The sequence below is a fragment of the Heterodontus francisci genome, chromosome 16 (assembly GCF_036365525.1).
Source record: "Heterodontus francisci isolate sHetFra1 chromosome 16, sHetFra1.hap1, whole genome shotgun sequence".
In the NCBI taxonomy this organism is placed as follows: domain Eukaryota; kingdom Metazoa; phylum Chordata; class Chondrichthyes; order Heterodontiformes; family Heterodontidae; genus Heterodontus; species Heterodontus francisci.
In genome coordinates, this window is record NC_090386.1 from 67458971 (window position 1) to 67480706 (window position 21736).

The following is a 21736-nucleotide window of genomic DNA, read 5'->3' on the forward strand; positions in this document are numbered from 1 at the left end:
CTCTTGTTGTCCCAATCACAGACCTTCCCTTGGTTCTTTTTCCCACCCTCCCCCACTCACTTGGTTAAAACCTGTTACATTTTTAACTTTTCCCAGTTCTGATGAAAGATCATTGACTTGAAACATAAACTCTATTTCGCTCCACAAATGTTGCCAGATCTGCTGAGTATTTTCAACATTTTCTGTTATTACCATCGTCATTGTCATGCTAGGTCGCCACCTGCCAAGAATGAGGCACATTAATTTTGTCATGAACATTGATTTTAAACTGTTACTGGAGTAAGGGGAGGACTTGAACAGATCAGCCGTGGCAGGAAAAGCCAACTGCATAATAACAGACAGTGTTTGGAAGGACAAAGCAGCTATTCCCTGACATTCAACCCACAATAGACTTTTGATCACCAGACGTTGAAGATGGGGGAGCTCGCATTCCAGGTTGACTGCTAAGATGGCCGAATACACAAACGGACATGGTCAAACCAGCAAGTCACATGACTAACCTGCTGGCAACCGGAGTTTTTTGAATTTGTACAAACAGTTTGGGCAGAAAATGTTTGCCCCTGGACTGAGAAGATCCCTCTCCTGTCTGCTCCCATATCTTTCTCACAAGCCTCTGAATCCACTGAAGACACATGAACCCCAAGAGAGAAAAGTCTCCTACAACGAACAAGGTTTAAGAAGAATACTGGGCCGCAACAAAAAGATCTACCTACAATCAAGGACTCTACAGTGAGCTCGAAGAACCGCAACAAAAACTCTTCAGATGTTGCCTCAAACTTTTCCACTTTATTTTCTTCTGCTCTTTTCTGTCTCTATTTGCATGTGTGTATCGCGTATGCATGCGAGTGTGGGCACGTCGCGTATCCATGGCATTAACCGAATTAGAGTTTAAGTTTAATAAATTTCAACTTTTCTTCTTTAAACCTAAGAAAGCCTGTTTGTGCTGGTTTCTTTGCTTTATAATTGGGAAGCGGTGAACAAGGATTCACCAAGGGAAGCTAAAAAAAAAAGATTAAAATTAAACCCTGTTATATTAAGACCAGGTGAAGGCTGAAAGGGAACCCGAGACCTCTTTCTCACCTGGTCATAACACCATAGAAAATAAATATTCTAATAATGTACGCTCCAATCATTGCAATATAAAGCCTTCATGAAAACATCTGTAAAGTGGAAACCAGAGTTTCAAAGCAGACATTCTCTCAGGTTTACCACGTAGATAAATTAAGGCAATTTAGATGCGAATGAATAAGCACCATTCAGAAGCCTAAGATACATAAGCAGACTGAAAGACTGCTAAATAAGAAATTACTGAGCGAAGGTAGTATTTTAAACAAATGTCTGATTCCTTTCAATATCTGAATAGTTGAAATGGAAATAAATAGAACTTTGGGACAGGAAGAGTTTTTTTTTGTTAAATAATTCACTCACAGCTGCCTACCCCAGTGAATAAATGAGAACAAGAGGAGGTGCTTGCAGTGCTCAGAGTAACCCATGCAAGTTAATGCAGCTCAACAAAAATGGTATATTAGTAGGGAAGGCAACCTTTTTGATAGACTGAAATGGAGTAGGAAAGCAGACGAGGTTTGCAATCATCAACCCAATGTCAAGACAGTTTGTGTATAGACAACAACAAAGAAAGGAACAAATAGGACCTCAAAACCAGCCTAACATTTAAGAATAAATTGGGGAATTTGCTCAGCCAACAGAATACAGATTAAGCTGATTTAGTTCTCACTCAAGTATTCAAAGAGTGGTATTATATATATATATATATATATATATATATATATATATATATATATATATATATATATATATATATATATCTATCCTCACTGTGCAACCTTCTCAGGATTATGAGCTTATCATCATCTGATGCACAAACTTGAAAACTATTACATAAATTGAATTACTGACTGAGGTAAGTTAGCTCTGTTACACAATTACTGACGCAATATTTATGATGCAGGATTTCTACTGAATGACTGCAGCATTCACCTGATCATAACTGTCAATTGCTCGTGCAAGTCAGCATATTTACTTCGCTAAGGAACTAATATATTGCTGTGAAGAAACTCAAGTGCAAGCCTGCAATAGGTTTCGTAAATAAAACTGAGGAACATAACTAATCTTAGATATCTTAATCCTATTCCACAACTGTTTTGATAGGTTTGAAATGGAAAGCATCTTAATGACCTGAATTTCTGCTTCTTCAGAAATAAAGAAATGTACTCTGCGATTTGACTGCAGAAAATATAAATAGAGGAAATATGAATAATGATCAAATGACAATCACAGACTTAAACTGAGCTTCTATAATAACTGGCTGGAGGATAAGCAGACATGCAAATGGCAATTTCAATTCTTTTTGTATTTAAGAGTTTGCCAAGATTAATTATTTTTTGTCATTTGCTTCAAATTTTAAAATAAGGTCCATTAAAATTCAATAGTCTATAATACACCTTCCATGCCATTTTTCTTCCCCTTCCGACATGCACTTCAGTTTTCATTTATCTCGAGCTACCTGCTCCCCTAGAGCTAGCCTTGCCTTTCTCTGATTCCTTTCCTTTAATTGTTCAGAACTACTTTTCATAGAACTTAACTTCCCATATAGATATTACAACCATAAATTGGGGCAGTACGAAAGAGAAACTGAAGAAAGCTGGTTAAAGCACAAATGGACCCAGTCAAAGAAAAAGTGGGACTAATAGAAGAAACTAACAAAAACCTGTTCAGAATTAATTGAATCTGAATATTCAGCCTAGGTTACAGAGCAATGCAATGGGTAATTTTATTGGCTCGAATAAAGCTGTTTTTTCTTTAAATTACAGAAACCCCAAAAATGCTTCGCTGTAAAATTCAAACATTCGACATCCAAAGCACAACGGGACAACACAACAGAACATTTGAAGCTTCAAGACGTTAAATTAGGCCTTCAACATCAAATAAAATTATTCTGGAACCAAGACAAACTCAAAGATAAAAACTAACTTTACACCCAGTGTTAAAATTAACATATACGAGCATTTTAAAAAAGAGAAATTGGAATGATTTTTAATTACATACTGATTCCAGTTACCAATATCACAAATCTCAAAGTTATATCAGCATTCTCCTAAATGCAACATCTAAACACTGTGATTTCCCGAGCAGGCATGTTCTGCTTCCACTTCTGAAACAATGGCAAGAATACTGAGAATGCATTCCAAATCAAGGCGGGGCAAAAGAGACAGATGTTTTCTTTTCATTTATCCAACAATTGTTCTAAGTTATGAATTTTGAAATGCTGGCAGAAAATTTTACAATCAACTTATTAATGCAGTTAAGTACTGAACAGCATTCACACACCCAGTAGGTAACTGTCCGTCATTAAGGCACAGAAGCAGGCCATTCGGCCCATCAAGTCGACGTCAGCTCCCTGTAGAGCAATCCAATCAGTCCAATTTCCCCATTCTATCCTCGTAGCCCTGCAAATTTACTTCCCTCAAGTGTCCATCCAATATCCATTTGAAGTAGTTAATCGTCACTGCTTCCACCACCCTCTTAGGCAGCATGTTCCAGGTCGCTACCACTCACTGTGTAAAAAGATTCTTCCTCACATCCCCCCCGTGCATCACTTGCCCAAAACCTTAAAAGGGTCCCCTAGTCCTTGTACCATCAGCTAATAAGAGCAGCTTTTCTTTGTCTACCTTACCTAAACTTGTCATAATCTTGTACATCTCTATCAAATCTCCCCGAAATCTCCTTTGCTCCTAAGAGAACCACCCCAGCTTCTCCAACCTAACCTTGTAGCTAAAATCCCTCAATCCCTGGAATCATTCTGGAAAATCTCCTCTCTACCCTCTCAAGGACTGACTGGGTACACTTCTAAGAAGGGGTTGGGAACACATCCAAGAAATAACTGCACTCAGAAAATAGTGGATTCTACCTAACACAACCACTAGAAGAGAATGGTTGATGTCAAATCTCTTCACAAACAGTAGAAAAATTCATAGAACAACAGAACTGTCACAGCACAGGAGGGAGCCATTCGGCCCATCGTTTTTGTACCAGCTCTCCTAATGAACATTTCACCTAGGGCCACTCCCACACCTACTCCCCGTAACCCTGCACATTTTTCCTTTTCCGACAACTGTCTAATTCCCTTTTGAATGCTTCAATTGAACCTGCTTCCACCACACACTCAAGCAGTGCATTCGAGACCTTAACTGCATGAAGAAAGTTTTCATATCATTTTTGCTTCTTTTACCAATTACTTTAAATCTGTGCCCTCTTGTTCTCTATCCTTTCATGAGTGGTAAGTTTCTCTCTATCTACTCTGCCCAGACCCCTCATGATTTTGAATACCTCTATCAAATCACCTCTCAGCCTTCTCTTCTCCAAGGAAAACAGTCCCCAACTTGCCCAATCGACCTTCATAACTGAAATTCCTCATCCCTGGAACTATTTTCGCGAATCTTTTCTGCGCCCTCTCTAATGCCTTCACATCCTTCTTAAAACGCAGCGCCCAGAACTGGATGCAATACTCCAGCTGATGTTATTCAGTTATTGGGCTACAGAGAAGAATATTCAGATATTGGAAAGGGTAAAGGGAAGGATATTCAATATATTCTCAACCCAACTAGCATCAGCTTCCAAATCAACTGAAGTAATTGATGAGAGAGCGCTCCATAGTTCTATCCCACCGACCTAAGAATTTAGACATGTTAACACTCAGTTGCAGGCTACACAACCAACCCTATGGTAAAGTGACAGTTATGACTGGTAGCCAGAGTGCTATTCCATTTTAAACTTTTAAAGTGAGGATAATTTTAGTTATAGGTCCTTAATTGGCATATTATTGATGGAATCCCAGTACCACAATTTATCTAAACACTATAAAAATTCAATAAATTAGCATTTCATTATTAATTTGCAAAGCTTTTCCCCAAAATGCGTTTCATGATTTCTCATTTGAAGCACTTTACTTGATACTACGACTATTTAACTTTAAGTTACAAAGTTATAAAAGTATTACATATAATCAGATTTACTATAGTGTTAGTACAGGGCTATGGGGAAAAAGCGAGAGTAGGACTAATTGGATAGCTCTTTCAAAAAGCCAGCATAAGCACTATGGAGTGAAAAACCTTGCTCTGTGATTTAAGATTTAATGACTTTGATAATAGCTATCAAAATTTAAGTACATCCCCTAACAAGAGTGATGCAAACATGAATTTAATTTTTTGCTTACCCGTCCCATCACGGCTATTATATGGCCATCCAGCAACTGTAAGCATTGATGGCATTGGGGAGCTGGCTCTGCTATCCACTTCAACGTGTTGTGTAATATGGCGCACAGTTTGTTTATTTTTACGATTCTTTTTCCGGCCAGGAAGCTGCCACACCTCAGGGACCTGATCAGAAAGAGTGTTCTGTGTTGAAGTGCTGTTCTTGCCAAGGTGAGATTCTCTCAGTTCAGCACCTCCATAATGCGAAGGAGATATCTGTTCCTCCTTGACTCTAAATGAATTGTAACCAACATCACTGGACCAGAGTGACTGTGATGAAATGTCATCATGACTGTCCGTTTTCTGCTCATGTTCCTCTTTGCTGTAACTGCTCCCACCATCATGACAGCTTGCAATCGCCGAATCTCCAGAAGAATTTGCCGGGCTTGTTCGTCGTCTTTCCAACCACGGAGAACTACTTCTGCCCACTGCTACTGGCGTCACAACGTCAATGCTGCTGCCTGAGGGGCCTCCCATATCATACTCCATAATATCGTCTGATGGCTCAGTCTTTATGCTGATATCTAAAGCAGCCTTGATAAAACTGTGGCATGCCTGAACTATGTCGGTCATCTGCAAATAGCTTGCAGCTGACATTACCTCAATGACATTCTTGCTAGTCAGTGCTAGGTGTGCTGAATACATAAAATCGATGATTACTTTGAAACCTTGAGCTGTGACTATGTCCAAATGAGTCACAGTAGCCTGGTCCGAGGACATCTTCTGCACCTGACAGTACAAAGTCTTGAAGTAGCGGCTACTACCAAGCAGAACATTTTTGTGTGCTTTAAAGATTTTCCCCTCTACGATGATGCACACATCACACAGGATGCCATGCTGCCGCTGTTCATTCAATTCCTGCAGTAAGTGGCGATAATGGGAGGTGATCTCCATGTCGTCCTTGCGGTTGTTCATTGACAAATATTGTTGCTGCTTCTGAATCCTAACAGGAAAAAGTGGAGAAAATTTTAATATAAACTTTATAAGACTTGGGTGGCAAAATTAAATTAGAACTCTATTCTTAATTTTAAAAAAGTAGGTTTGTGCTTAATAAAGGCAACATAGTTTCTACTGAATACGAAGTTATCTTGTAAGGTAAACAGAACCAACAATAGCAATTTTCAATTAAAATTCCTGCATATTTTACATTCTATCAGACAAAATGTATTGCAGAGCACAGCAACTTGCAGCATGTAGTGTAACAATATTTTTTTTGGGGGGGGGAGGGAAGTTTTTCAAAGAATGTAACTTGTAAAAACAATATTTCCTTACACTGTTTAGTACTCAGCATTTAATAGTCAGATGACAAACATTGCCCATGAAAGACCGAACAGGACAGGCAGTAGCATTCAGTTGGCTTGCTTTCATACCCAACTCAGGGTGTCCACACAAGAAATAATCTATTATGTATCATCCTCCTCTGTACTGCCTTCCTTGCTTACACTGAATCAAAGCTTACCCATAGAAGACTGGCACTGCACAAAAGCACCTTTGCACAGAATTCATGAAACAGAATGAAGAAAGTTATGCAAATAAACAATGCATTATGAAATACTACGATATATTAAAATAATTTCTCAGGTAAAAATTACCAAATTTTACACTAGACATCATTTGTGCAGCCATTCCTAATTACAATTGAAGTTGCATACATGAAGTTTTATTCTGACCCATTGGCTGGGTACATTTTGTATTTTATGTTCATGTTAACTCAGTTTATAAAGCTCCAAGGATAAAAGGGAACATGAACAATTTTACATTGAAGATATGAAGACCGCCAGGGCCATTCGGCTCCAGACCTCATTATAGTCTTGGTCCAAAAATGGACAATAGAGCTGAATTTCAGAGGCAAAGAGAGAGTGACTGCCCTTGACATCAAAGCAGTATTAAGCCAGTCAATGACATCACTGAGCCCTAAATCAAATTGAAGCCAATGGGAATCAGGGGAAAATTCTTCACTGGTTAGAGTCATAGCTAACACAAAACAATGGTTGTGGCCAATCATCTCAGCCACAGGACACTGCTGGAGCTCCTCAAGGCTGTGTCCTAAACCCAACTGTCTTCAGCTGCTTCAATGACCTTCCCTCCATCATAAAGTCAGAAGTGGGGATGTTCGACAACGTTTTGAACAGTATTCAATATTCAATTCCATTCACAGCTCCTTAGATAATGTCAAAGTCCATGACTGCATGCAAAACCTGGGCAACTTTCAGGCTTGGGTGACATGTGGCAGTAGCACTGGCATCACAGAACTGCCAGGCAATGACAATCTCCAACAGGAGCGTTTAACCACCTTTCCTTGACATTCAGCAATGTTAACACTGTTGAATCCAACCAGTGAAGAATTCTCCCGATTCCCATTGGCTTCAGTTTTATTTAGGGCTCCGTGACGTCATTGACTGGTCTAATACTGCCTTGACGTCAAGGGCAGTCACTCTCTCTTTGCCTCTGAAATTCAGCTCTATTGTCCATATTTTACCATTGTTACCATTGCTCAGTGTCCCATCAGCATCCTGGGGTCACCACTGACCAGAAGCTTAATTGGTAGCCACAACATGTGGCTGAACAAGAAAGATCTGAAGCTTGGTTCTCTGCAGCGTGTAATTCACCTCCTGACTCCCCTCGCCACCATCTACAAGACACAATTTAGGAGTGTGACAGAATACCCTCCCCTTGCCTGGATGCATACAGCTACAATATTCAAGAAGCTCGACATAATCCAGAACCAAGCAGCACACTTCATCGGCACTCCATCCACCACCTGAAACATTCACGCCCTCTGCCACTGGGACATAGGGGCTGCAGTGTGCACCATCTACAAGATGCACTACAGGAACATGCCAATGCTGCTTCAACAGCGTCTTCCAAATCCATGATCCCTACCGGTGAGAAGGACAAGGACATGAGGCAGTCACAAATACCACCACCTGTCAGTTTCCCTCCCAAGTCACACATCATCCTGAATTGGAAATAGATTACTGCTCCTTCAGTATTGCTGGATCAAAATCCTTGAACTTCCTACCCAGCAGCACTGTTGGGAGTACCGACATCATATGGACTGCAGGGGTTCAAGGTGAACCACTACGTTCTCAAGGACAACTAAGGATAATAATAAGTGCCGACCTCGCCACTGACACCCACATCCAATGCACAAATTAAACAAAACTGTTAATACCAAGACTTCATTATCTGCAAATTTCATAAACCAAATATTTTTAATGCAATTTGTTGACCATAAACACAGCAAATTTTTCTCTCCAAGTAGTATCAACTGTCTCAGAGTCATAGTTATACAGCAAAGAAACAGGCCCTTCGGCCCACCGTGTCCACACCCGCCATCAAGCCCATCTATTCTAATCCAATTTTCCAGCACTTAGCCCATAGCCTTGTATGCTATGGCATTTCAAGTGCTCATCTAAATGCTTCCTAAAAGTTGAGGGCTCCTGCCCCTACAGGTCGTGTGTTCCAGATTCCAATCACCCCCTGGGTGAAATTTTTTTTCCTCAAATCCCCTCTAAACCTCCTGCCCTTACCTTAAATCTATGCCGCCTGGTTACTGACACCTCCACGAAGGAAAAGGTTTCTTCCCATCTAACCTATCTATGCCCCTCATAATTTTGTATACCTCAATCAGGTCCCCCCTCAGCCCTCTCTATTTTCAGGAAACCAACCCAAGCCTCTACAGTCTCTCTTCATCGTTGAGATGATCCAGCCCAGGCGACAACCCGCTGAATCTCCTCTGCACCCTCTCCAGTGCAACCACATCCTTCCTATAGTGCGACGACCACAACTGTACACAGTACTCCAGCTGTGGCCTAACTAGCATTTTATACAGCTCCATCATAACCTCCCTGTTCTTATATTCTATGCCTCGGCTAATAAAGGCAAGTATCCCATATGCCTTCCTAACCACCTTATCTACCTGCTGCCTTCAGTGATCTATGGACAAGTACACCAAGGCCTCTCTGACCCTCTGTACTTCCTAGGGTCCGACCATCCATTGTATATTCCCTTGCCTTGTTAGTCCTCCTAAAATGCATCACCTCACACTTCAGGATTAAATTCCATTTACCACAGCTCCGCCCATCTTAACAGCCCATCGATATCGTCCTGTAATCTAAGGCTTTCCTCCTCACTATGACACCACCAATTTTCATGTCATCTGCGAACTTACTGATCATATCTCATATATTCACGCCTAAATCATTATTGTACACTACACGCAGCAAGGGTCCCAGCACCGATCCCTGTGGTGCACCACTGGTCACAGGCTTCCGCTCGCAATAACAACCCTCGACCATCACCCTCTGCCTCCTGCTACTAAGCCAATTTTGGATCCAATTTGCCAAATTGCTCTGGACCCCATGAGCTCTTAACTTCTTGACCAACCTCCCATGCGGGACCCAATCAAAAGCCTTAGTGAAGTCCATGTAGACTACGTCAACTGCTTCGCCCTCATCTACACACCTAGTCACCTCCTCGAAAAATTCAATCATGTTTGTTAGACACGATCTCCCCCTGACAAAGCCATGCTGACTATCCTTGATTAATCCATGCCTCTCCAAGTGGAGATTAATCCTGTTCCTCTCAATTATGGAAACAGATGGCTGTGGGTTCAAGGCTCACTTCAGGACATAAACACAATTCACTGACATTTAAATGCAATGCTGTCCATTTTTCAATGCTGCCTCCTTAGTTGCAGCAAGCCCAATTCCACTCACTCACTGAACTTCCTGCCCAGCACACCTGCTTGGGGCTAACCTTGCAAATCTCCTTTACATCCCACTCACTCAACACACTGCTGATGCTGTCGACTCTGCCAAATGAACAACTACTTGTATTTATATAGTGCCGTTAATGTAATAAAACAGTCCAAGGCACTTACAGGAGCATTATAAAACAAAATATGACACTGAGCTAAATATCAGGAGATATTAGTGTTGATGACCAAAAGCTTAGCCAAAGAGGTAAGTTTTAAGGAGTGTCTTAAAGAAGGTAAGTGAGGTACAGAGGTGGAAAGATGTGGGGAGGGTATGCCAGAGCTCAAGGCCTAGGCAACTGAAGACACAACCACCAGTGATGAAGCAATTAAAACCAGGAATGCTCAAGCGACCAGAACTAGAGCGCAGATAGCTGACGGTTTTGGGGCTGGAGAAGATTACCAAGATAGGGAGCGGTGAGGCCATGGAGGGATTTGAAAACTAGAATTTCTTTTATGAAAATCAAGGCATCGTTTAACTGGGTGTCCATGTAGGTCAGTGAACATAGGAGTTATGAGTCAATCAGACTTGATGCAAGTTAGGACACAAGCATCAGCTGTCAATCACTGCCCCTCTCCGCATGCCCCTCCAGAATCTCCAATTGTGAGGAAGACTCTTGTCATGCATCAGCTTGTTGCAGATGATTGCATCATCATGGCTTTGACAGAAATTTGGCTGACGGGTGATGACACCTTCCCCCTCCGAATGAAGCCTCCCACCTGGCTATACCTTCAACCAGGTTCAGTTAACTATGGTGGCAGGGTGGCCCTCATTACCAAATCACACCTTGGTCTGCACCCCCCTGCTCAGCTGCCACTTGTCCCTCTCCTTTGAGCATCTCACCTTCTACGGGCTACGGACCAAATCCTGGAAGATGGGATTAGAATTTCAGCCGGCACAGACACAATGGGCTTGGTGGCCTCTTTGTGCCTTAAACTTTCTATGATTCCATGATCCCCTATCTATCCCACTTCCTACTGTGTCCTCCCCAGGGGAGGAACTCCCAAATTCATTTGGAACTGCACTTTCCAATTCCCATCTGCACAGCCTGTGGCTCCATTCACCATGACATTTCTGCAATGACCAATCGGCTCAATCACACCCCACCTCTACCTTTGACGCACTTGGCCCCAAGACCATTATTCTCTCCCACACTGGTCATTCCCCAGGGAGTACGCTCACCACAGCTCCCTTAAGTACAAGGGATGCAGACTTGAATGTTTATGACCAACAAGTATAGCAATTCATCATCAGATCTGGCTGGACAAAAAAAAAAGACCCTGCTCGCCTTGACAATGCTGCTCACTATTCAAGGATCCACCTGGAATGCAAAGATAACTCTCGGATTCTCTTATCTTCAAGCAGTCTTCAGAAAGCCCTGCCTCCTCCACACTCACACCTTCACTCAGATTTATTTGTCGTTAAGACTGAAACCACCTTGTCGGCTGCCTCTGCTGCTTCCCTGAGCCCAAGTCAAAATTGCCCTTGGTTTCCCCTTTGCCCCAGCTCTGAACTCTCAACTTTCTCTCATTTCTCTCACATCTCCCTTCATAACCTCTCTGAGTTCATCTTGTCCATGACACGCACCTGTGCTCCCCAACATGAACTTTGGTCTCCAGCCACCAACTATATTCTTCTCCCTGGTCACCGTCTGAGGTTGAACCAGACCTTTTTCAACCCTGGAGATCAGCTTCCAACCACATATCCACCACATCATCAAGATCATCTATGTCCACTTCTAACATAGCAAGGCGCCACCCCTGCCTCAGCTCATCTGCTGCTGAAACCCTCAACTATGCCTTTGTTACTGCTAAACTTGACTACTCCAATGCTCCACTGGGTGGGCTCCCATTTTCCACACTCCATAAATTTAGGTTCATCCAAAATTTAGTGTTCCTGTAACTGAGCCTGCATTAAGTCCCATTCACCCATCACCCCGTGCCTTTTGACGTTGGATCCGATCCCAGCAACACTTGAATTTTGAAGTTCTCATCCTTGTTTACAATTAGTTCCATGGCCTTGCCCCTCTGTTACTGTAACCTCCTCCAACTCTGCAAGCTTGTGAGATCTCTGTGCTGCTCCAGCTCTGGGCTCTTGCGCATCCTCAATTTTGAACTGTTCCACCATTAGCAGCCATGTCTTCAGTTGCCTTGTCCACAAGCTCTGGAATTCCTTCCCTCACCATCTCCACCTCGTAACCTCTCTCTCTCCTCCTTTAAGACACTCCTTAAAACCTAGCTCTTTCCTAATATCTCCTTGTGACCTGGTGTCAAATTTTGTTTGATAGTGCTCTTATGAAACACTTTGTGACATTTTACAATGTTAAAGGGCAATATAAATACAAGTTGTCATCAAAGACCTTGTCTTTTCAACATGTTAAACCAAGGCCCCGCTCATCAGTTCAGGTGGATCCCATATCACATTTGAAGAGCAAGGAATTATCCTGGTGTCCTGGCTAACACTCATCCCTCAATCAGCACCAAAATAGATTAACCCGCCATTCATCACTGATATTTTCCCTACCTTACAACATGCAAACTAGCTGCTGTGCTTGCTACCAGCATTACATTGAAAATAATTTACTAGTTATGAAGCACTTTGAGACGGCTTGGTAATATGAATAACACGACATAAATTCTTCTTTTACTTGTTTTCCCCACCCCCCCCCTCCAACTCACTCCTTACCAAGGGTGCGCTCCAGTCAACAATTTCGCGAATGAGGTCACCCCCAGATGTCATGAGCTTTACAACTTCAAAGATTGTCAGAAACAGATTTACATAGTATCTTACAGTACAGATTAAGTCATTCGTGCCTGTTCTTAGCCCCACTCGTTTCCTATAGCCCTGCAATTATTTCCTCAAGTACATAGCCAAATCCACTTGGAAAAAGTACAGTTCTCCACGAAGTTTTAAGCTACCTTACCAACAAATTTTCATCTCTTCTCACAACCTAGCTGTACTTAGGATGCCTTTTTTTTTAATTAAATGAACTCCAGATTTCAGGAAAATGCATCATATGTGCCACACTGACGTATCAAGATCAACTTTTTGGTTTTCTTTCCATTTCAACCCAGCAGGTAAACGCTTTCATCAGAAGTTCCATCCAATGCTCCAATTCCAGTAACCCTTAAACTCATTACATATGTGGTTCTCAGATCTAATTGCACACACTAATTTCAGAATATGATTATACCAAATGAACTATCTGGATTCATAGTTAACTGTTTGATAATCATGTAGTTTGCTTGAAAAAAAAAAGAAAATATTTATGTTGCCATTTATTTACAAGTTGCCACATCTATTTGGACAAGAAAGGATTTGATACAAAAACAATGCGCATCGCCAAGCAACCGTATTTTTAGGTCAGAGTTACAACCAACTATTTCAAATAGTTGGTAAAAATAAGTTACCAATACAAGTTTCCATAAACATCTGAAAACGTTTATAGCTGCTTTAAAACGAAAATCAGCAATTTCAATGATAGTTAAGGAACTCAAATTGACCAATCGTTACAAGACCAAAAAAACTCACTTGTTGGTAATATAGCACAGACCGAACAAAGTTCCATTTTTTATAAGTCTTATTTAAGGCTAAAGGTCATTCAGCCTTAATCTGCCGCTCCACAAATAACTCCCACAAAAATAACCAATGATTCTGAAAACTAAAGGTGCATGCAATATTTCTTGCAGGACAAACCATTTTTTTTTAAGTTTGCATAATGCTAGTGTTGAATTTGCATAATATGTAATATAGATGTCCCAAATTATCAAAAATTAACTGCCCCTGCTTTTAAAGGCAGTGCAAAACCTGCACAATTATTACAGAAATTGTGATCTGAAAGTACTTTTAAGTTGTTTTTGTTTGGAATTGCAGGACAGATGTAGGTGGTTTTCCTACATTTAATTATCTTAAATTTTCATTGCATGAATCTTGGTTAAATTTGCAGATTACACAGGTCTTGATAGTCTCTTTTCCATACTTGGGACCAATGCAAACTATGCTTGAAGAACTGAATTTTCTTAAAATCCAATTTCCGAATTACTGGAAATACTTGAATCCATGACACCCCCCTCAGCAGAGAATTTCTCCCCTTTGTCTCATTCTCCATCAAGAGCTCTCTCTGCAGCCTGTTCCCTTAATCTGGAATTCTTTGTTCCAGTCGTCAAGCCTACCTTCCTGAAATGCTTTGGATGTCTGGTTCTACATCCACAATAGTGAACTTAGCTGCCAACAGTTGCCCCATCACCAGTTTTCAGATTAAGTTACTAGTCTCCAAATACGCCACAATGGCACTCACACAGTACTATCCATTGTTATCAACAGCAGAAAATTATGTCTCCGATTTGCTTCATCAACGATGGATTGTGACTATAGTGAAGAAAATATTGAAGTCACAATGCATAAAACATTCAACCACAGTGGCGCAGTGGTTAGCACCGCAGCCTCACAGCTCCAGCGACCCGGGTTCAATTCTGGGTACTGCCTGTGTGGAGTTTGCAAGTTCTCCCTGTGTCTGCGTGGGTTTCCTCCGGGTGCTCCGGTTTCCTCCCACATGCCAAAGACTTGCAGGTTGATAGGTAAATTGGCCATTATAAATTGCCCCTAGTGTAGGTAGGTGGTAGGGAAATATAGGGACAGGTGGGGATGTGGTAGGAATATGGAATTAGTGTAGGATTGGTATAAATGGGTGGTTGATGGTCGGCACAGACCCGGTGGGCCGAAGGGCCTGTTTCAGTGCTGTATCTCTAATACAAGAATTAAGCAGCGCTCAGTGTAGTAAATAAAGCTCAATATAATCAATGGGATAAATCAGAATTGTGCACCATGATGAGATAAACATCTGAAGTGGCGACATCGCCCAGCAATGATAAAACATTTTGTAGCCTCATTAAAAAGGTATTTAAGTAGCAACCCTAATATTTGACAAGTTTAATTGGCAATTAATACACAAATGCAACAACTTGATAAATGGTAAAACACACAAATCTTCCAGCATCTTGGGGCAAGGAAAAAGGTAACGTTGTGAATTATGAATTGCCACAAGTTGCTGGACAATTTACACATTAAACCCAGCATTATTCTGGCAGCAAATTCTGGGCCAATGTTGTTTCTAAGATTCGTTACAAGTTATTTTGGATCTAGCTTGACTGTCATTCAGGTTTGAAAATTTGCATTTTGTTGCCCTTTCTCTGACTCATCTCCCCAGTGCAGCACACAAATAATACAAGTCCCAAAACATCGATCGAAAATTACAGACAATGCCTTCATCCCATGCCATAAAAATAAAATGTGATTTATCCATTCCATAAAAATAATCCTAATCACAGATCATCTTTATTTGGGCCATTCAACTGCCAGACTAGCCAGCTTCTTCTGGTTCTGCATTCAAAAAATAAGCAGTACCATCATTTGGGCCACATCTCTAATATCTAGATAGACTGCTGATAAATTCAACTTCACAACAATTTTCCTATACTGTTTTATACGATGATGTTACACTATTTCTAGTTTCTCCCAGTATTCATGATCTGCCATCAAAAGCAAAATTCAACACTGATGACATGAATCACTGAAATAATGCCATAAAATATAGCATGAGTCTCGCGATGTTTTTTTTAAAAATTGATTTCAGGCTAGTCTGCAGATCGCTATCCACAGCCAATAAAGTAAAATTTAACTTCTGAGAGGCTTGCTGGCACAGATGATTATCACACTCTCACTTGATTTACCCAATACCCAGCTATAACTGACCTGCAAGTACTCAATGATAACACTAGATCATTGGATAGCAGACACTGGCTAGAAATCATGCCATATCCTAGCATTTTGAAGAACAACAATAATTTCATTGGGAAACTTTTGGCTTAATTTCAGATCTGGAGCCTGAAAAATTATAAAAGTTACTCAGTTGATCACTAACTTGCACAGTTGATTTGTGAAACAATACATTTTTGAATTGATTAATGCCTTACTGATTGTAGTCAATCTTCAACCTGCCAATGAAATTCATCTTATACTAAGAAAGCTGTGCATATCTGAGACACATCTTTATACAACTGTCCACTTCGTTTTAACCACTTGTACTAATTTAAACACTAGGGCTACTCAAGCAAATTACATATTTATACATACACACTTAAAAAATTGTCCGAGTGCCTTTCCTGTGGCCATGATTTTTGATCACACTGTTGTCAACATGGAAACCTGCCTATGAAACTATTTAGAATTAGTCCACAGTTGTCAATAACGCAATAGCTGGTAGTACTGTGGACAGAGTTTCTGATATTCAGTCATTTCCCGATATTACAACAGTGACATGTCAAAAATACTTCATTGGCACTAAGACACTTTCAAATGTCCTGAGGCCCCAAAAGGCACTATATAAATGCAAATCTCTGTTGTACAAAAAAAAATTCAACTGCCAGTAACAATTTACTTTTTTAAGTGAAAAGAATGAATTGCATTTACATAGCACCTTTCATGACCTCAGGACATCCCAAAAATGATTTACAGCCAATGAAGTACTTCTGAAGTGGAGCAATGAACAGTATTTGGTCAGAACTGGTGCTCCTATAAAATCTCAACACAGTAATGTGCAGTAGGATGATGACTAGTTCCCAGTGCTCTACAATTCCTATGCCATAGGAATTGCTACAAAATTTACCTCCTGCCACTTTCCCCATTTTCTCCATTCTAACTGTATTGCAATCAATACCCAATGTCCCAACACCAACCCTTGGTGTTGAGTCCAAATGGTTCCATTAACCCCAAATTCATACCTTGCACACTTCACCTACACACAATGCGTAAGATGCGAAACGTAAAACGAATCAATGGGAATTTAAAGATTGATGTCAGCTGATGCCATACATATTCAAACCACGTACTGGTTTCAGATATTGGCCATCACTTGACATCTAGCTGTGTCACCTGGCTAGGTGAAAAGTCTGCTGACACAGCACTGTAAACTGCTCAGCAGCAGATATGGCAGATTCTGAGCACAGTAGACAGTTTAACCAGTTTTAAATACATAATTCTTCTAAACAAAAGCCAATTTTTTTCTTTTAAATGTAAATATATCAAAATATCCCAAACATTAGAAAACGTGGAGAATCTACATTCCCTGTGCCGCAGACTTGTTTTGGCTTGCCACTGATATTGGTCTCAAGCAGCAACAGAATGCTAAAGGCCCTGGCTGAAATGTTAGCCAAACTATACAAACCAAACCTAACTTCTGAATGCATCATTTTTGTGTTTTTGGCAAAACAGATTGATCAGATTAGTAACTACATTTCAATGTTAGTTTTCTTAAAACAAAGTCAATGCTTTTCTATGACCCAAGACTGTTGAGCTGCTTTTATATTGATCTTAAAAGGGCTGCTAACTGCCAACATGCAGATCTGGCAGCAAGCCCATCGTAATCTTCCTAAGTTTGCCACGTCAACTCTCCCTTCCCTCTCCCCTTTAAGGCCAGAAGAAAAACATTTGTAAAGAAAAGCACTCCTTGAATAGCTAGTTAACCAATGAAATTAAGAGATGTACACTTATTAGTCTCTAGCATCCATTGTTTTACATTCTAATATGGCTTTTCAGAGACCACGTGGGATTCGATCTTCCGTACAGAATTCTACATGAACAAGATTTTGGGCTGAATTTTACCAGCCCCTCGACAGCAGGGGTTGTGGTGGGGTGGGGCGGGGGGGGGGGGGGTGTCATAAAATTCTGCCAGGAGAGGGCCACCACGACCCCAAACGTCGAGAAAGCCCAGCTGTATTTTTTCGACGGTGGCAAGGCCTCAGTGCAGCCACCATAAGCCACATTTACATGCTAATGAACTTACCTGATGCCAACAGTTGTCCCACGCCGATTTTACGGCCAACCGGCTGCCACTCGCATGCCTTCAGAACTCTGTTGGAGTTCCGAGGCGAGACATTGGTGACGGGAGGGGGGGGAAAATGAGCAGGGTAAACTATCTCTATTGGTTGCAAGGATGGAGGGAAGGGGTTGAGGATCAAAAGGGAATAAATTTCTGGGGTTAAAGTTCAGGATATAAATAAAAGTCTTTTCTGGCAGGAAATAGCAATTTGTATATCGATTTCCCCAGTGGCGGGTAGGAGACAGGATTTAAAGTGGTATTTAAATTTTACTTTTACTTCCCGGAGACCAGGAGCTTGAAAAATTTAGATGTTACTGAAGGGCTTGATGCCCTACAAAAATGGCACCAGCACAGCACTGGGGATGCAGCGGCCGCCCTCTCTATCTCATCAGGGGCGGATGCTCCGCCCCTTCCATTTAAATCAGCCTCAAGCTCAATATTGCGGGGGCTGTGCGGCAGCATTTCCATGTTAGAAGGCTGCCGCTTTCACAACGTGCCGCCGCGGAGCACGGCACGCTGATAAAATTCAGGCCTTTGATTCCGAATGACACTGGACTACAATTTCAAGATCATTGCAAGGGGAACAGTGCACAGATGCCTGATCCAACACTATCTCTGGCCAGCACATTTTAAGCAAAGAACATAAAATCAGAAATCCATTTACAAATTAGATATGGCTCAAATCTGCATACAGTGAGGGACTTTTAGGAATGGAATGGTACAAAAAGAGAAAAAAAAAGACCACCTTGTGCTAGCTGCACAATAAGCAGAGCTCAGAAAGGTATTTTCTTAAAATCCAAGTGGGCCAGTAAAATCACGATTGCAACAAGGATTGTTTGGCTCCTGTACCCCTTGAAGCATTGATCCTGGAAAAGGTTCAGTTTCAATCCAGACTATGTACTGAGCTGGTCTATCACAGCTTAGCAGCAGCAAGGGTGCTACAGCTGACCTGCATATGGCCAAATTAAGAGGAAGGAAACAAAACAAGCTCAGTGCTTCCACTCTTGGCAACTGTCCAGGAATCCCTGGCTACCACTGTTGAAAACTGCATGTGTGGACAGGATAGGCTTGGCTGTAATGTATTTGAGGGTCAAATACTCAATGCCAAGTCTCACACCTCAATAAAAGGCACTTCCCAAAATATTTCTGCTGCCCACAAAACCAAACACATTGTTGACTTCAAGAAGGTACAGGAAAAGATAAAAGGGACTTCTGCTCTGTGTAATTCTGAAATTTTGCACACTATTTTGCAGAGTGTAAAAGTAATTCAGAGCAAGCAGCCATCTGGTACAACCTCCTGTGACAAACAAAATAAATGCATATGGGTCAAGTGGGGGAAAGAGAGGAAGAAATGTGCTCAACATTCCTGCTTAACAATGTAGATGTGCCAAATCACTTTGGAATTGAAGCATCTGTGGACTAATCCAGAGCAAAGCACTATAAAAGTATGAGATTATATTGGTATAAATTGTCCATAAAAGTAAGGTGCTTCAATTAGTCCCCTAATGGTGGTCTCCATCTCAGCTTTAAGCACAATGAAATTCTTAAAGAGTGGCAAAGCAACCATTTGGTCGCTCTCAGCAGTACCATGCCCCCATTCCAATGCAATGTTACTTCATTTCCTGCCAACATCAGTGCACAGCTATAATAGTTACTCTGCCACCTAGCCGATCGCTTCTGACGAGATCACTGTACCAGTGCTTTCACCTTTAACACTTTGTGATCCTCTGGAGTACACGTTTGTGCATTTAGGAACTGGATATCAGAGACTTCTCTGTAGCTTTGAATTAACGGAGGATAATGGTTACAAGTACCAAATCTAGACCAGTTATCAGATCTTTGCTGATTTTCCCGTATTTCCTCCTTGTTAAAAAAAAAGTTAGCCACTTAGTTTAATAGTCATTGCAATTTCTTTGTTGTAGTATTTTAATTTATTTTTGCTTACTGTCTTTCTTTCTCGCGCTGTCCCTCCCCTTCATCAACGTAGTGCCAGTTCCTCCCCATTCTGTCCCCAGGATTGTTCACGATCTCCCAGTGCTTTGATATGAAGAGGAATCCTACCTGGAACCAAACAGCTGATTAGCAAATATCGCATTGTACATAAGCACTTTTAATGTAATGTCTTTCGCAGCCAGGGACAAAGTAACAAAAAATAGCTGAGTAAGCTACGGAATTCAGTTGAAGCCCAAATTTGAACATTTGTCCACGAAATATGAACCATTTTAATAACCAACATAAAATGTAACCAAATTATTCCTTGTTTCTACCTCATTTCAATGAATCTGCCATCATTTTTTTTTTTAAATACTAATGGAAAGCACAAAAGATGAAAATTAGTCCATAAAAGTCTAACAGTAGCAGGAACAGATAAACTCGGATATAGGGAACTTGAATGAGTAATTTTTACCTAAAAATGAGTGACTTCCTTATTGCCTCCTAAATGTCATTTTTGAAAAGGTAGTATTTTTTACCAATCTATGCAAATTATAATTACTGCAAACAATATATAATCTTAATACTTAATATACTGAAGTTTACTACTGAAAAACAGCCATTACTGAAGACACTTATTGTACTTGCAGCTGCATATCTGTTAGCAGCACCGCATTCAAATCCCCATAAAAATAGTTTTCAGACATTTATAAGACTAGCATTCTCCAAAAAAATCGTATAAAAAATATTTTCCATGAATAAAAAGTAACAAGTTCAAATTTATTCCACAATATGGCAATATACAGAATAAACCAAGAAATAATTACAGTGCCTTGGCCCTAATTTATCACCAATAATTCACCTGATATCAATGCAAATTTACATTGAAAAGAAATGAACTTTTAGTCAGTTGGGTTTTGTATAAAATCTAAACTAAAGTTCAAAGTTTGTTCAAAATTCATAATTATACATGAAACCATGCCACACTTAGAAGAGGCACACGAGTCAGCTCTGAACCTTAAGTCAACAAATTTTCAAGACTGCAACAAGAATTCACAAAACAGCACCAGTAAACACTTACTTTTATTCCAAATTGAGGCCAGTGCTCAGTTGATATTGCCAGGGCCACTCAGCTCCAGACCTCATTCCAGCCCTGATCCAAACAGACCAAAAAGTTGAATTCGAGCAGTGAGGGGAGAGTGACGACCCTGGACATCAAAGCAGCATGTGACAGAATGTGGCATCATGGAGCCCTAGTAAAATTGAAGTCAATGGGAATCCAGGGGTAAAGCCTCCACTGGTTGCAGTCATACCTAGCACAAAGGATGATGATTGTGGTTGTTGCAGGCCCCAGGTCATCGCTACAGGAGTTCCTCGGGGCAGTGTCCTAGGACCAACCATCTTCAGATGTTTCATCAATGACCTTGCTTCTATCACAAAGTCAGAAGTAGGGATGTTTGCTGATGACTGCAATTTTCAGTTCCATTCGCAACTCCTCATATCATGAAGCAGTCCATGTCTGCATGAAGCAAGACCTGGGCTGATAAAAGACAAGTAGCATTCGCGTCACACAAGTGCTGGGCAGCTCCCCTCGATATTCAACAGCATTACTATTGTCCAGTGCCCCATCAACAACGTCCTGGAGGATCACCACTGAACAGAAACTTAATTGGTCCAGCCACATACTGTGACTGCAAGAGCAGATCAGAGGTTGGGAGCTCTGCAGCAACTATCTCGCCTCCTGACTCATCAAAGCCTGTCCACCAATGAGGCACAAGTCAGGAGTGTGACAGAATACTCTCCACGTGTCTGAATGAGTGTAGCTCCCACAGCACTCAAGAAGCTAGACACCATCCAGCACAAAGCAGCCCACTTGACCGACACCACCACCCTAAATA

The 21736-nt window shown here is 41.1% G+C and overlaps 1 protein-coding gene across 5 annotated transcripts in view; it reads right to left on the reverse strand.

Moving 5' to 3' along the window:
- The window catches only part of LOC137378171 (zinc finger and BTB domain-containing protein 46-like), an 89343-nt gene that overhangs the window by 51758 nt on the left and 15849 nt on the right, over positions 1–21736 (reverse strand). For 3 of the 5 annotated variants that reach the window (XM_068048318.1, XM_068048320.1, XM_068048321.1), the window contains exons 2-3: positions 19852–19967; positions 5234–6213 (exon numbers count right to left, since the gene is read on the reverse strand). In XM_068048318.1, coding sequence (XP_067904419.1) covers positions 5234–6213; positions 19852–19910 — 1039 coding nt within the window. In that variant the 5' untranslated portion in view covers positions 19911–19967. The remainder of the gene's footprint in view (positions 1–5233; positions 6214–19851; positions 19968–21736) is intronic. The other 2 variants (XM_068048319.1, XM_068048317.1) reach the window with 2 other exon arrangements.